At 38.5% G+C, this 17,963-nt stretch overlaps 1 protein-coding gene across 1 annotated transcript in view; it reads left to right on the plus strand.

Moving 5' to 3' along the window:
* The window catches only part of atp9b (ATPase phospholipid transporting 9B), a 262,556-nt gene that overhangs the window by 126,292 nt on the left and 118,301 nt on the right, over positions 1-17,963 (plus strand). Inside the window, exons 9-10 of the mRNA XM_048595728.1 lie at positions 1,412-1,487; positions 7,680-7,756. Of these exons, the coding sequence (XP_048451685.1) occupies positions 1,412-1,487; positions 7,680-7,756 (153 nt within the window). The remainder of the gene's footprint in view (positions 1-1,411; positions 1,488-7,679; positions 7,757-17,963) is intronic.

The raw sequence follows: 17,963 nt of genomic DNA on the forward strand, positions 1-17,963 counted from the left end.
GGTAAATTTGGCTTCTGCTCTGTCTTCTACAATGAGTGTTAGTAATTGAGTGTATTTTTTTTGCGACAGTTTTCTTGACCAAACAAATGGGTATTGTTTTATGGTGCAATGACTATTAAATCCGAGAATGCAGCAGAATCCGACCATAGTCAGCAATACTTTTATTTTAAACAAAAAAGCAAGATTCTAACAAAAGACACCTATTGAAGGGCTAACATGATGTGTTTGGAGTAATTCCTTCCCCTATTATAAATTTCACCTATAATACATACTACAATAGCATTGCTATCGACTGAAAATCTATTGATGGGTAACTGACGTAGACTAATACAGAACGTTCTATTCGGAGTAGTGCCTGTTGAGCTAATTAGCTCTTTGCTGTCGCACCTCTTTTAAAATAATTATTTGTCTAATCTAGGACATAGTCATTGTTTTTTGAATCATGTTAAATTAGCCTGATTATGATCTTAATGTTACTCTAATATGGTTATGCTTCCTTTGAAGTGGCATACATTTATTTCCACTGACTCCTTGATGGTAAATATTTGAGCCGTGCAGACCAGGGATATCTTAGATTCAGTGGTTCAGCTGCTGTAAGATCGTTGATGTTAACTGTAAGCTCTTGATGCCTTGGCATGCAGAGGGAATAATCGGGCCAGGTCTCTTGCTCTTGTATATGATATAATGAGCCTTGCTAGTGGCCTGACTGGATGCTGAAGTAAGCATAGGATTGAGATCAACAGTGATGTTCATATGGTGAATGCCTGCAGTTGAATAATGGTGATTTGAAGTCCTGAAGTTTTCATAGGGCAGAAAATTGGCAGAGGAAGAGAAGAAATCCTGTTGAGGTGATTTAACAAAATTCCTCTTGCACTTGTGTCTCTAATCAGTAAAGATTACAGTAAAGCAAAAAAAAATCAATATCATAATCTAATTTGAAAATCAGTCCTAGAATATAACCTCAGAGATAGTAAGACCTGCCCTTGCTGGAGTCAGAGATAACACAGTGTGGAGCTGGACGAACACGGCAAACCAGGCAGCGTCAGAGGAGCAGGAGAGCTGACGTTTCGGGTCGGGACCCTTCTTCAGAAGGGGAGAGGGGGAAGGGAGCTCGGAAATAAATAGAGAGGGTGGGTGCTCAGAAATAAATAGAGAGGGGAGGGGGAGGGGCTCAGAAATAAATAGAGAGAGGAGGGAGGGTGCTCAGAACCGAAATTTCAGCTTTCCTGCTCCTCTGATGCTGCCTGGCGTCCTGTGTCCCTCCAGCTCCACACCTTGTTATCTAGAATATAACCTGTCTGTTTTTAAACTTTATTTTATAGTTATAAGCATTACTGACAAAGCATCATTTTATATTAACAATGGCCTTTCTTTCTTTGACAAGTAGACATATTTTCCTTTTTTTTTGCAGGAAGATAGTGATCCTTCCATCCATGAAAGTCTGAGTACAGAAAACACTCTTTGGGCCAGCACAGTAGTAGCTTCTGGTGAGCATGTTATTTGGTTACTTGCGCCACATGACTTGATATTGACACAGCATGTAACTCTTTGCATTTTATGGTATTACTTTCAAACAAGAATGAATATAAGATTTTGTAAAATAAAAACCATTTGAAGATAGCTTATATATTGATGGTAGATTTGTCCAGTTGCTGTTCAGTATTGGTTTACAGAAAATTATTTTAAATGTTACGCATGAGTTTTGAAAATGCAATGTGGTAACTGAATTAACTATTTTAAGAAATTGATCTTAATTTTTCTTTCTCTTTATTTAATTATGAATACCACAAAATATTTAGACAACCTGGTCAATAAAACACGAAGCAGTCTGTTTTTCAGGGAGGCTCATTGTCAACTGGTTAACTGTCTACATTGCCAGTTTCCATGTCTGAGGGGAAACCCAATGCAAGGTGCCCCCTGGCTCATGAAACAACAATAATCAGTATTTAAGCACTTTTCTACAATGTTGCCTTGATGACGGTTCAGCATTTGTCATTTGTTTTGTTTAAATCGAACACCAATTTGCTGTGAGTTTTATCCAGCATGTACTTGCTGTTTTCACAATTTCTTATCTTTATTTACATCTGTCATTGTTTTGTAATGTCATCTATCCTATCTTTGTGATCTTCTCCAGATCTACAGCAGTACAAAATCTCTGTGCTTCTTTAGTTCTAGCCTCTTGCATTTCTTCAGTTTTAAGCATTACACTGTTATTAGCTGTGTTTTTGAATATCTGGACCCTAGGTGCTGCAATTTCTTCCCTATATCTCTTCTTTCTTCTCCTTTTTAAGTTGTTATTTAAGCCATACCTCTTTAACCAAACACTTGGGCACCTATCTTAAAGGTTCCTTATGTGGCTTAGTATCAAATTTTAATTGATTATATACCTGCGAAGCCTAGTTCATTTTGCTGTGTTGGTGGTGCTCCTTAATCTCAAGTTGTTAGCGTACAGTTGGGTTTTCTGGCAAATATCAAAAAATGTCATCTGGTGTTCCCAAGATCTCACATTTAGTGTTCAGTTCTATTCAGTTTCAAATTGAATCTTGTTTAGCCATTTTGTCCAGTTATTTATCTTGGGCATAATTGTGCAAGTACATAAAGATTTCTTGCTTTTGAATTATAGTTTGTGCGAAATATATCATAAATGTTTTCATCCTGTGGACCTATTACCTTCCACCAGGACAATCCATGTCACAAGATATCCAAATAAGTTTAAAAACTGGAGATCTGCACTTCCTGCATTTTTTAGAATTGAGGGCTACACTTTAAAGTTACAGTTTTGTTCGGCTACTTTGGAATCAGGATACCCAACCAGGAAATTTCTAAATAAATTCCACTTGAGTGGAAGAAAAAGAAAGCTTTGCTTGTTTGCAACATCATCTACATTTTGAAACATGAAATATTCAGAATTAATCATGTTGGGCATGATAAATTGCAAAGGGGAACTTGTGTTCAGACTGGTGCTTTAACGGTCAAGATGAAGTGTTGTAGCCTTGAGCATATTGCAATTGAAGTCAGCCAGACCCAGCCCAATAATTAAGTAGATAACAAATTTGATTAGGGGAGGATAAATTCAACTTGGGAATGTTCTATCAATGGTAGCTTCCCTGAGCCCGCTATGGGAACTAAGGAGCGAAGTTAGCAATAAATCTCTGAATTTTGGAAAAAGATTTGATGGGACATTGAAATGAAAAAAACATTTGTTTAGGATGGTCTTGTTGAATTTATTTATTTTCAAAAAGCATTAACTCCCAAGACTTGTCACTATTTTTCATTCAAAAATGTTTGGTTTCACACTAACTTACATTAATTCCTTTAGGGAAGGAAACTGTCACCCTTACCTGGTCTGACCTACATGTGATCAACTTAACTCTAAGCAATTAAGGATGGGCAGTAAATGCTGGACTGGATAGTGACAGCCACATCTTGTAAATGAATATAAGAAAATTAGAAATTGCTATTTCTTTGTCGTTCCTGTAATCTATCTCCAAAGCTTTTACAGTTATCCTTTCCATGAGCTGAATTCCTTGCTTTTGCATTTTTAAGCATATTAATAGATCAAGTTCTCATCCTGGGAGCACCACTTGCAAGATTTCTCCAGTCTATAACATTTGTTTGTTACCGTTATGGTTATCTGCCTCTGTAGTAGGGAAAGCAGAGTCATCTAGATTGAAACATTAGCTTGCTTTCTCTCCATGGATGCTGCCTGACCCGCTGTGATCTCCAGCATTTTTTGTTTTCAGTTCTTTTATTGCTTTCTCCATATTCCTTTATTTCTGGAGTACTTAAGAACATCACAAGAAGTGATGGTGTAGGATTTCTAAATGATTATGCTTTCTACTGACCAGCATTTGAACTCAAAAGTTCAAATTGTATATTAGAATAATAGATTTGAACATTGAAATATCAAATATCTTTAACTTTCTTTCCAATTCATTCACCAACAATGACCATTTTGTTATAACTAATCCAGGTCCTTGTCCCTGGAAGTCACTAGATGATACCATGATTCTAGCTCTACATATAACTAAGAAATTGGCTTTGTTACTCCACCAAATGGATCTTCCTTCCAATCAATTTATTTTGTGCCCAGGCAAATTCTGCATCTACTTTGACTCTTTTTCTGATGTCCTACTTTTAACTAGTGAAGGATCTTAGTGCATGGCCATCCAATTTCAGTTTTAGTCCCTCATGGTCTTTAGGAAAGCATCCGATTATAAAATGTGCAGCACTTATTAGAAGAAACTTCTCAGTCGGTTTCTGAACCCTCTCTCTTTTGCAGAATGCTTGGGAGTACTTGAGTATTTTCATCTCGTAGACGTTATCTTGAAGCCATGTTGCATGCATGTCTTGGTGCAGCATTCTGTTTCTTGTAGATCAGTTTCTGCTAGCCACTGCAATAGATTTGAAGTTTTAGTTCATCATGCAACTCTTGATGCAAGATTGAAATCTTGATTCCTAAACACACACGTAGCTGTTGAGTTTTCCTTTCTCTTTACCACATTTGGTTGCCAGTTTGGAAAGATGATTTTTCTTAATTTCAATGGAAGTGCTTCCAGAAGAATGAAACTGATATTGTTTGGATACGTCAGCTTGCAAGCTGAAATATTTGGTCTGTATGCCTTGCTGTATGAATTCTACAGTTACTTGTATTAATGTAACTCGTTTATCAAAGTAAAATATCCAAAAATGCTTCATGAGTGGGTAATCTGGCAATAATTGAGGTAAGTCAAAAGAAGATGGATGGCCGAATACCAGGCCAAAGTGGGAGGTTTTCAATAGCATATTAGAGGAGAAAAAGGTGATAAAACAAATTTAGGGAAGAAATTCTAGAACTGGTGACCTATACAACGGGTGACGTGGCCAACCAAGTCACAATATGCAAGAAGCCATACCAGGATTCTGAGAATTGTAGGTCTAAGATGGTTTCAGAGTTGGAGAAGGATGAGCCCCTGGAGGAATTTTCACACTAGGCTCAGAATTTTAAGATTGAAATCAGAATTCATTGTAGATCAGTAGCCGAAAGGGTGATGGGTAAACATGGCTTGGTGTGAATTAGAATGCTGGCAGCAAAGGTTTGAACCAACCAAAAGTTACGGAGGGTATAAGATGGAGGCTAGCAAGAGCATTGAAATAGTTAAGTCTGGATGAGAATTTCAGCAGTAGATGAGTTAAGACCGGGGTGGGGGGTGTTGGGGAATGAGATGAACATATAACAGATTTTGGTGTACATGATTTATGCGACAGAAAAAACACGGAGTGAAAAAATGTCCTTGGAGTTTTGAGTTCTGTAAAATTGAATAAAGTTCAACACTAGTCTTTAAATGAAATCACCCGTGTTTTGCAGTTAGTGTAATGTTTAAACAGAAATATCGATAAAGGGAGCATTGGAAAGATACAACACATCAACTGTAGCATTAACTTTTGTTCTCAAGTGTTGCCTGTTAAACATAGAAAATAGGAGCAAGAAGAGGCCATTCAGCCCTTCAAGACTGCTCTGCCATTCAGTATCCTGTTCCCACTTTCTCCCTACATATATCCTTTGATCCCTTTAGCCTAGAAACTATATCTCACTTCTTGAAAACATTCAATGTTTTGTCCACAACCACTTTCTGTGGCAGAGAATTCCACAGGCTCACCACACTTGAAGACATTTCTCCTCATCTCAGTTCTAAATGGTTTAGCTCGTATCCTTAGACTGTGACCTTTTGGTTCTGGACTCCCCAGTCTTCAGTGACATCCTTCCTGCATTTACCCTCTCTCATGCTGTCAGAATTTTAGATGTTTCTATGAGAAGCCACACTCCCCACCATTCTCCTGATCCAGTTTCTTCTTGTACATCGGTCTTGCGTTGCAGGAGTCAATGTGGAAAACCTTTGCACTCCCTCCATAGCTAGAACATCCATTCTCATCCTTCAAGATTTCCTTGAAAGATTTTCTAGTCCTTTTGCCTAATACAGCCTCACATTTATTTGTATGTTATTTACAAATGGTGTTTTCAATGGAACTCTAATATTATTTCCCAGAAGGCATTTATTTACAATACAGCTTTGGATTTCTTTTAAACTTCTGGCTGTTTGAATCCATTTGTATCATGCATTTTTAGTTATTGCAGATTAACATACACTTTTAATGTTCATTTCTGTATAAATCAGGATTGCTTTGGCCAATCCGTAAAATTGACACATTACACACATTACACTTGTATGGCATGTCTGATTAGAAGTATTTTGAGGTTTGTTCATAGCTTAGTGCATATAGCAGAGCTTCACTCCAACTTTCAATTATTGGAATAGTGGATTTGGCACTTTATTCCTCTGTTGGGGAAGCATTAACATACTTGGATGGCTTATTGCAACTGATTAGTTGAAACAAATGCTGAGCGAATCCATTTCACATTTACATTGCTATATTATACTTGAGGTTTGCTTTGTAATATCCAGAAGGGACATTCTTATATCAATATACTACTTATGCCTTATTAATAAACCTTTCAGAAATAGCATCAACTAATAAAAATTCTAATGGGACACTTATCGTGTGGATTTATTGCATCTTATTTTTCCACTGTGCATTGAACTCTCATATACTTGCATTAGTCTGGTGTTAGTGATCCTCCACAGTATTGATTTGTGGCCTGTCTCCTCTTTAATTGCTGGCACAGAGGCTATAGGAGCTGAAGGTTTTGAGGTGTTCCCCATGCAATTCCCTAAGCACTCTTCCCTAACCTGACCTTGACCCACAGATTGACCTCGATATGTAGTAGCTGTGTGTCTAAACAGGATTTTCTCTGTAACTGTCAACTACAGGGAAATTCATAAATTCTCAGAGCATTAAGATATATTTTTGCAGACATGCTATGCCTGAAGAAAATTAACCCTCAGATTATTGTGCATATCGCAAGTACCAGAGGCCAAAAGAGAAGAGTTAAATGATTTTTGTGGTATAATTGCAGAATGTTCCTGACATTTTTATTTGGTTGATAAGACAATAAGCTATATATTTTTCCAACCTTTGTGAGTATTACTTTTCGAGCAATGTATATAAATATATGCCTTAGTGTATTTCATGCAATTATGTTTATTGTTCAGAGGGCAAATAAAGGTCAAAGAAACTGGTGTGTTTCATAGCTTATTAACATGGGAAGGTTGAAATTCTGAATTGTTAACGACATTCATTGTGATCCTGGTCTATCTCTACTGTAATTTAGTACCTTTTAATGAGTTGTTTGCTAAATCTTACCCTCCTAACTGCCAAACATGATTCACTGAATCCTCTTTTATTCCTCTGTTCCAGATGAGTTCAGATTTTTTTAAAAAATGAGCTCTTTCTATGTGCTATTGGATACATATTCTAATAGCACTTTTGAAAATATATTCCTTAGGAAAAATTGAAAATTACGCTGAAATAATAGCAATGAATAAGAAGTGTAATTGACGCATAAAATATGGTTGTTGGTAAATTAATCCCTGTTGAGTGTCTCCGCTTTCCATTCTGTAAAGGATCTTTTCCATTTGCATTTTTTTGCAGTTTTCAGATATGGCTGCAAAATTTAACATTAAATTTTTCAATGTGAGTTTTATATTAATACAATATAACCCATTATTTTGGCATTCCAATTAAATTGGACAACTCTTGATTCAGAGAGAGAGTTTTAATTATAGTTTTGTTTTAAACAGGTACTGTGATAGGGGTGGTAATTTATACTGGAAAAGAAACTCGCAGTGTAATGAATACTTCCAATCCCAAAAATAAGGTGAGTTCTAGGATAGTTGTGAAGGAACTTTTATCTTTGTTCATTGCATTAATAAAATTTAGCCAATTAAGTTAATCTCTGTTGTGTTTCAAATTTGTGCCAAGCAGTTTCTCTCTTCTATGCCCATTTACTCTTTATTTTCACAAGTTTAGTTTACCTTATCTTTTTTGTGCACAAATTGTTGCAGCTCAGAAATCAAGTTTCCAAATGCATAATTTGCCTTGAGACAGCAGCCACTTCACAAATTGAGTACAATGTCAAACATGTTAAGGCATAACAAAATGATAACTTGTGAATTCCAAATAGATTCTTGATGAGTGAATTATATTGGGGGACTCCATAGTTAGGGGGACAGATAGGAGATTCTGTGGGAACGAGAGAGGCTCACGGTTGGTGTGTTGCCTCCCAGGTGCCAGGGTCCGTGACGTCTTGGATCGTGTTTACGGGATCCTTAAGGGGGAGGGGGAGCAGCCCCAAGTCATGGTCCACATAGGCACCAACGACATAGGTAGGAAAAGGGATGGGGACGTAAGGCAGAAATTCAAGGAGCTAGGGTGGAAGCTTAGAGCTAGAACAAACAGTTGTTATCTCTGGTTTGTTACCCGTGCCACGTGCTAGCGAGGCGAGGAATAGGGAGAGAGAGCAGTTGAACACGTGGCTACAGGGATGGTGCAGGAGGGAGGGATTCAGATACCTGGATAATTGGGGCTCATTCGAGGATGGGTGGGACCTCTACAGATGGGATGGCCTACACCTGAACCAGAGGGGTACCAATATCCTGGGGGGGAAATTTGCTAATGCTCTTCGGGAGGGTTTAAACTAATTCAACAGGGGGGTGGGAACCTGAATTGTAGCTCCAGCGTACAGGGGGTTGAGAGTAGTGAGGTCATAAATAAGGTTTCAAGGTCGCAGGAGTGTACCGGCAGGCAGGAAGGTGGTTTGAAGTGTGTCTACTTCAATGCCAGGAGCATCCGGAATAAGGTGGGTGAACTTGTAGCATGGGTTGGTACCTGGGACTTCGATGTTGTGGCCATTTCGGAGACATGGATAGAGCAGGGACAGGAATGGTTGTTGCAGGTTCTGGGGTTTAGATGTTTCAGTATGATCAGGGAAGGTGGTAAAAGAGGAGGAAGTGTGGCATTGTTAGTCAAGGACAGTATTACGGTGGCAGAAAGGACATTTGATGACAACTTGTCTACTGAGGTAGTATGGGCTGAGGTTAGAACCAGGAAAGGAGAGGTCACCCTGTTGGGAGTTTTCTATAGGGCTCCGAAAAGTTCCAGAGATGTAGAGGAAAAGATTGCAAAGATGATTCTGGATAGGAGCGAAAGTAACAGGGTAGTTGTTATGGGGGACTTTAATTTTCCAAATATTGACTGGAAACGCTATAGTTCGAGTACTTTAGATGGGTCAGTTTTTGTCCAATGTGTGCAGGAAGGTTTCCTGACACAGTACGTAGATAGGCCAACAAGAGGCGAGGCCACATTGGATTTGGTACTGGGTAATGAACCAGGCCAGGTGTTAGATTTGGAGGTAGGTGAGCACTTTGGTGATAGTGACCACAATTCGGTTACGTTTACTTTAGCGATGGAAAGGAATCGGTATATACCGCAGGGCAAGAGTTGTAGCTGGGGGAAAGGCAATTATGAGGCAATGAGGCAAGATTTAGGATGCATAGGATGGAGAAGGAAACTGCAGGGGCTGGGCACAATTGAAATGTGGAGCTTGTTCAAGGAACAGCTACTGCGTGTCCTTGATAAGTATGTACCTGTCAGGCAGGGAGGAAGTGGTCGAGCGAGGGAACCGTGGTTTACTAAAGAAGTTGAATCTCTTGTCAAGAGGAAGAAGGCGGCTTATGTAGAGATGAGGCGTGAAGGCTCAGTGAGGGCGCTTGAGAGTTACAAGTTAGCCAGGAAGGACCTAAAGAGAGAGCTAAGAAGAGCCAGGAGGGGACATGAGAAGTCTTTAGCAGGTAGGATCAAGGAAAACCCTAAAGCTTTCTATAGGTATGTCAGGAATAAAAGAATGACTAGAGTAAGATTGGGGCCGGTCAAGGACAGTAGTGGGAAGTTGTGCGTGGAGTCCGAAGAGATAGGAGAGGTGCTAAATGAATATTTTTCGTCAGTATTCACGCAGGAAAAAGACAATGTAGTTGAGGAGAATACTGAGATACAGGCTATTAGACTGGACGGGATTAAGGTTCATAAGGAGGAGGTGTTAGCAATTCTGGAAGGTGTGAAAATAGATAAGTCCCCTGGGCCGGATGGGATTTATCCTAGGATTCTCTGGGAAGCTAGAGAGGAGATTGCAGAGCCTTTGGCTTTGATCTTTATGTCGTCATTGTCTTCAGGAATAGTGCCAGAAGACTGGAGACTAGCAAATGTCGTCCCCTTGTTCAAGAAGGGGAGTAGAGACAACCCTGGTAATTATAGACCAGTGAGCCTTACTTCGGTTGTGGGTAAAGTGTTGGAAAGGATTATAAGAGATAGGATTTATAATCATCTAGAAAGGAATAATTTGATTAGGGATAGTCAACACTGTTTTGTGAAGGGTAGGTCGTGCCTCACAAACCTTATTGAGTTCTTCGAGAAGGTGACCAAACAGGTGGATGAGGGTAAAGCGGTTGATGTGGTGTATTTGGATTTCAGTAAAGCGTTTGATAAGGTTCCCCATGGTAGGCTATTGCAGAAAATACGGAGGCATGGGATTGAGAGTGATTTAGCGGTTTGGATCAGAAATTGGCTAGCTGTAAGAAGACAGAGGGTGGTGGTTGATGGGAAATGTTCATCCTGGAGTTCAGTTACTAGTGGTGTACCTCAAGGATCTGTTTTGGGGCCACTGCTGTTTGTCATTTTTATAAATGACCTGGATGAGGGCGTCGAAGGATGGGTTAGTAAATTTGCGGATGACACCAAAGTCGGTGGAGTTGTGGATAGTGCGGAAGGATGTTGCGGGTTACAGAGGGACATAGATAAGCTGCAGAGCTGCGCTGAGAGGTGGCAAATGGAATTTAATGCGGAAAAGTGTGAGGTGATTCACTTTGGAAGGAGTAACAGGAATACAGAGTACTGGGCTAATGGTAAGATTCTTGGTAGTGTGGATGAGCAGAAAGATCTCGGTGTCCATGTGCATAGATCACTGAAAGTTGCCACCCAGGTTGATGGCGTTGTTAAGAAGGCGTACAGTATGTTAGGTTTTATTGGTAGAGGGATTGAGTTTCGGAGCCATGAGGTCATGTTGCAGCTGTACAAAACTCTGGTGCGGCCGCACTTGGAGTATTGCGTACAGTTCTGGTCACCGCATTATAGGAAGGATGTGGAAGCATTGGAAAGGGTGCAGAGGAGATTTACCAGGATGTTGCCTGGTATGGAGGGAAGGTCTTATGAGGAAAGGCTGAGGGTCTTGAGGCTGTTTTCGTTAGAGAGAAGCAGGTTAAAAGGTGACTTGATAGAGACATACAAGATGATCAGAGGATTAGATAGGGTGGACAGTGGGAGCCTTTTTCCTCGGATGGTGATGGCTAGCACGAGGTGACATAGCTTTAAATTGAGGGGTGATAGATATAGGACAGATGTCAGAGGTAGGTTCTTTACTCAGAGAGTAGTAAGGGCGTGGAATGCCCTGCCTGCAAAAATAGTCGACTCGCCCACTTTAAGGGCATTTAAATGGTCATTGGATAAACATATGGATGATAATGGAATAGTTTAGGTTAGATGGGCTTCAGATTGGTTTCACAGGTCGGCGCAACATCGAGGGCCGAAGGGCCTGTACTGCGCTGTAATGTTCTATGTTCTATGTTCTATGTTCTAAGAGGAACAAGATTGAATCAAATTCAACATTTTAAACTCATTTTTGTTTTAATGTTTGCTGTTGGCTATCATCTGCAATCATTCTGTTGGTGGCTCTTATTTTAAGGCAAGAATGATTTAGGTATGCATAGAAAAATGGAATTTACTTAAAAGTGACCTAGCCTAACATAATTGATCAAAATGATTTGTACACTTACCCAATTGAAATCCATTTTATAGATTAAGAATCTTAACCAGATGTGGTGATGGCTTTAAGGACCTTCTGGTATCAATATTACTATTGCATTTACAGTACTCCTGTTCTGAATTCATTTAATTGTGTTGTTTTCATTTGTTGTTTAAGTAGTTGCCTATATTGACATGCTGTTCTCTACATTAAAAAGATACAAAAGTGCCTTTCTTGCTTGAAACCAAAATGCAACACTATATTATCTTCTGAACAACATTGTGTAGGCTTTAGAGCAACCTGAAAACTCAAAGCCAAACTGGAGACACCTGCAGTTTTTTCCTTTTAACAGCTAATTCCTTTTAAGTAGTTTCACAATGTTCATTACCTTGTGCATTTTCAGAAAATTAATTTCAAGATCTCAAATTAAAATTTTGTGAATGGTACAAGCGCCTGCGTTAATCTAAAAACAATATTTTATCATGTTTAATGCAGTTGTATATTTATCGACAAGTGGAAGTAATGTTGCATACTTGATGAAAATTTATTTCATTGGGGCATATCAAAAAGACAGTACACCTCATCAATTGTGACAAACAGTTTCATAGTATTAATTGTCATAAGTTATTCTAAGCATGGATCCCTGTGAAAGGAGTGATAATACAAATTGCCTGCAGCACTTATTGTAAGCCCTAGAGCATATTGATTTGTTTTTCTAATAAAAAGATGCTTTCAACTGCCTCTGACACAGAGGTAGGTACTGTGAGTCATTGTGTGAATAATAATAGGATGTATCATTATGCTTTCCTTCAGACTAGCATTGTTAGCTCTGAACAATATCAGTTTCCTTCAAAATTTGCCTTGCATTGTAAGGATCTATATGGTCATTATTTTTAACAAGTATAATTGTGACAGGAAGTTAAAATAATCCACAAATAACACTATAATATATTTAGATTGCATGCTGATTTTTAAAATAAAGCTGTTTGTGCCAATTAGCATAATACTGCTCCTGGTAAACCCTACATAAGCTTTGCTAAGCAGCAGAATTTTAGCTGTTATATCAGACGTGCCACATACAGTGCTGAATAAAGTGAGCACTATTATTCAAGCACGCTGACCACTCAATACTTGGTAATGTCCTTACTGAGATTAGTCCTAACAGTAGGACACTGTTCAGAAACAATAAGTATTTACATTAATTAAAAATGACAGTTGCAGTGAATTGCAAGTGTTGCACCACAAAATACTTGCTACCTGTTTATTGAATCTTGCCTCTTAGTGATTTAGTCTTGTACTGTACTTAATTTAAAGTGATTGTTTTTACTGTAACGGAGCATGGACTTTTGTCAATGCCACTGTATTAGCCCTTAGAATATTGAATTCCCCTCTTGGCTTCTGTAAAGTATTTCATTATCTTGCAGTCTTGCCTTTAAATTTATTGAAATGTAAATAATTCAATAATTTTTTTTCTTGAAAGAAATATAAACTCCAGTCTTCAAAACCAAACTTTTTTTTATATTTGATTCATTTGTCACAGTGGTCATAAGAGTGTTAACCCTGCAGCTTTCGGAGCATCTGTACATTGAACATGAAAACTGACATATCCTAATTCCCACTCTCAAGTACTTTTGGTGTCAACATTTTATTTTCAAGTATTGATACTGTGTTTATGACAATAGCTATTACAGTATTGTCATCTATTAAATTTTTTTGCAACTGCTGGGGAGTTGAGCTGCCTGTTTTCACCACTGTCAAATCCAGAGTTCTTTGCATACTTTTTCTGACTTAGATCATTCTGAAGTGATTTTTCAATAAGAATGAGCATTTGAGAGTCAAGGTGTTGCTTGTAACAGAACCTTGTAGATGAATGATCACATGGGTAATTGGGCAATGGGATTTCCCATGAGTTAAGACATAGTCAGCAGTTTTGAATGACCTCAAGTTTGCATTTGGTAAAATATGGGAGTCTAGCCAGGAGTGCATTGCAGTAGTTGAACCTAGAAGATAACAAAAGCATGCATGACAGTTTCTGCAGCAATTAAGCTGAGATCAGCAAAGTTGAGTGATGTGCCAGAGGTAGAAATACGCAGGCTTACTGATGAGAAAAGTGTGAGGTTGGAAACTCTTTTGGAGACTAATTTGAGACCAAGGGACCACAAATGTGTGAACAGAATGGCTCAATGTCATACTGTAGCCAAGGAGGGAGATGGAGTTGACAGCTCGGCATTAGATTTTGCAGTTTAAATTGTACACCGTTAAGTGTATCCATCCAGGTAAAACAGCTTAATTTACTCTGTGACAGTTATGTCCATTTGAAAAAACAAAATTGGTGAGTGCATGTTTATCAATGCAGCCAGCTACAGTTAGATTCTTACTGCCAACTTTGCTCATGCATTAATGGCTACATGGCCAAGATTGGAAATTAAATCAAAAATTGTTTTCTCTTGAGGCTTTCAGTTTTTCAAAGAAAAACTTGTGACCACCATTTTACTGTTTTACTAGCTTTCCTTACTGCAAGGCTGGAATTAAAATTTAATAAAATGTAACTTTCTGTAGTTCCATGCTCAAGTTGGAGGCATAAATTAGGCAGCAAGCTTGAAATAAATTTATACTTGTTATATAATTATGTAAACTGTTGGCAGTATTGTTGTCCTTAAGAGAGACTTTTGCGCACCTTTTTTATACAATAAATGAAACACTGCTTTAAAACTACTCCCAAATATTTCAACAAATTTAAAAACTATTTGATGCAGGTCTTTGATTCTCATGTAACAAGAAGGAGCTTTCTGTAGTTTTGCTAAATTAAGCCTATTTTTATTGCCTTTATTTTGCAGTTACAGATTTGCACATTTTTAAAAGATGTCGTTTGTAATGAGTCTACTCAAATTTTTTAAACCTCATCTTGTTAGATATAATTGTATCTACCATTGATAAAGGTCAATTTCAGACCTTAATTAACCTACAGGGATGGATGTGTTTCTTTAACCACGCAGTATGACATTTTAAAAGCAGCTGGCTAATCCAGCATATGGATTGGATGTGTACGTGTCACCTTGTTTTTTTTTTTGACAACTAGTTTTTAACAAGAATATTGCTTCTGAATATTTAATTATATGTGCTACATGTTTTGATTGGACCTACAGTATGTACTACACTGTAGTGTCATATCAATCTTTTGCCATGTACTTGCATAACTGCTGAATTTTAAAAAACGGGTCGCTGAGTTTACTGACAAATCCTGACTGTCAGCAATACAATGTTATTTTGTGTACATCAGACAACAACATAGTTATTGTACGTTGTCTCTGCGTGCTGATCATGTTTTGAGATCATAAGTCTAGAAATCCATCTCAGAATAACACACAGTCATCTTGAGAGCCATTACATGGATAGAGTTATGCATCATCTTCATTTAGGCTGCAAGAAATTTCTTTTTTCAAATGTTGCCGTTTCAACTTACTTTTGCTAGTATGGTTATTGCATGAGAAGATGAAGTAGAAACCCTACTAATAACACAGGCATCCCAAGGAGTGGTCCAGTATGAATTTTTGTCTGCCACCTTCATGCAGCTGAATTTCTAGTGTTAACTGTACTTCAATGGGAGGTTATTGCAGAAAAGCCACATAGTTTCCAATGGGATATAAGACAGCATAACCTCTGGACTGCACTTGAACATCTCCAAGTGGTTATTCATGTCAACATTATTGGGAACTATCCTCACTTGGAAATACATTGTCGGTCCTTCACCGTTATTAGGCCAAAGTCCTGGGAATTCCATCCGTAAGGGCATTGTGGATCTACCTATAGCACATGGACTGCAGTAGTTAAAGAAGGCACCTCACCGCCTTCTCAAGGGCAACAATGGATGGGTAATAAATGCTGGCTAGCCAGCAGCACCCATGCCCCATGGGTGAATAAAATAATGTCCTCTTGCTTCACTGTGCTGCCTTTTCCCAGTAGCTTTCTAATTCATTTTCTTTTCAGTTAAGTGACCAAGTCATTTTGAGAGCCATGATTGAATCTGCCTCCACCACATACTCAGGCAGTGCATTCAAATCCTAACTTCTTGCTGTATTTATAATAACGTTTTCTTTGTAATCATTGATAATTACCTTAAATTGGTGACTGTTAATTCTGGCTTCCGCCAAAGTGGACAATTTCTCTCGATCTGCTGTGTCCAGCCTTGTAATGATGCGGTCCAAGCTTGAACAAAGAGTTATGTTTTAAAGAGTGTCTCAAAGAAGGAAAGAAAAATAGGAGGAGGGAATTCAGGAGGTCTTAAGGCCTAGAGAGATGACAACACAGCCAATGACATTGAAGCGATTAAATAGGAGTTGTACAAGAGCCCAGAATTTGAAGAGCGCAGATATTTCAGGGTTGAAGAGGTGAAGTAGGTAACAGATGGGGAACGGTCTGGCTGTGAAGTTGCACAAACAAGTGATTCAGTCTACAGTGGGTACAGTAAAAGCTATGGTATTAACAACCCATGCATCAGAACTAATTGACCCCTTGCAAAGATGTTCAAATGATTTCATCATTGGTATCAACCCAGTGTATAAATTAGGCTCAAGGATGATCACTGCACCAAAGTCAGACAAACCTAAGATTCTATGGTGATACTTAGCAGCGGCCTCCCAGTCAGCGCTACCGTGGAGGAAGGCATTATTCATAATTCCAAAAACAATATGTACTGGCTCACTAATAATCTGCGTTCATTCTGGAATTGGGTTGCACCAGCACCCCTTAATTCCAGACCTGATTTAACCTGATGCAAAAATGAGCTCTAAGTCTTACTGGCAAATTTTAAATAGGGCTGATTCATTTGTTCACCATGCAAACTGAATGATGAAACGGGGCACAACAAAGCCATAAGCCATTCTGTGGTATGATGGCTACTCAGATCTAGATCATTTCTCGCTGCATATTGCACAAACCTGTGGAATGCTCTAAGACTGTTCTTGGTCCTGAAAAATGCCCAGTCAACCTCCGATTACCCAGGAAGAGTAAGATATCTCAAAAGTTTGAGCAGCAAGTAAAAGTAGCTGCTTCACAGTGCTGCTGAGCAACACAAGCATCCACCACAGAAAAGATGCTGCCACCAAGCCTATCACACAGATGAGTAAAACGGTGTATGAATTTCATTGCCAGTGTGATGCCAGATGTGTAGCCAAAAATTCCAAAGGCTGGCAGATTGTATTAAATAGTACGTATGAAACAACCAAGGTGCTGACCCTACCCTACCAGCCTGCACTTGTAAAACTTGAAACAAAGTCCAACATTAGGTATGATTCTGCAGTTGGTCCACTTTTGCTGCATAATCCCGAATGTTTAGAATTGCGTTCACAACCAATTTAGAACTGTCAGTTGGGCTTGCTGTATATGCACATACACGTACTGGATGTTACATATCAAATCACTTTCTAGACTGAAAGAACATATCCATACACTGCACTTGTTTCAACTCCTAGATGACAGCCCCTCCCTGTTTTTTTCAGTTGAGGCAGAGCCAACCTGTCTGGCTTTAAACTTTAAAAAAATTGGCAGTCAGCATTAATAGGTTAATTCTCCATGGCAATGCCTGTGCTAATTACAGTCCACTTGACAACTGATCAGCACACCTTTTGTGTGCTTTAAATGTTGGCTTTCACCTTGAATTGACATTTTTGCAAAATGTCCTGATTCTCATAGGACAAAAAGCTTTGACAAAACATGTACTTTTTTCAGTAATACAACAATTTTCTGACTTACTTGAAAGTCCAATTTGAGTTAATCTGTTGCCCCACAAATTTGATTACTTTTCCAGTAGAAAAGTAATGTTTTTGTCTCATGAGGTGAGGGCAGTATTTACATTAGCATCTTCATGTTAATTGGAAATGATATGGAAACAGATTGATGTAGTGTAAATGAAGTAAATAATGCCAACATAAAAATATTAACATAAGATTTTTATGAAAGCAATCTGTCTGATGCCTGCATTATATAACACTATTGTCAGTTTCTAGCAGATGTATCCGGTAATTAAAGCTTTCATATCAATATCAAGATGCAAAGTCTCATTTTTTAGCTTTATTGTGTGTGCCTACAGTTATATCTAGTTATTTTATTGTTTGTCACCTCAGGAAATTGAATCTTTTAATTTTGCTAAATGTACTGTTGTGACTTCATTCATCAATAATGCAGTTGCTTTGGAAAAACATGATCACTTCAATGCAATTTTCCACGGGTTAAT

Source organism: Rhincodon typus, chromosome 4 (genome assembly GCF_021869965.1).
Source record: "Rhincodon typus isolate 14 chromosome 4, sRhiTyp1.1, whole genome shotgun sequence".
In the NCBI taxonomy this organism is placed as follows: Eukaryota; Metazoa; Chordata; class Chondrichthyes; order Orectolobiformes; family Rhincodontidae; genus Rhincodon; species Rhincodon typus.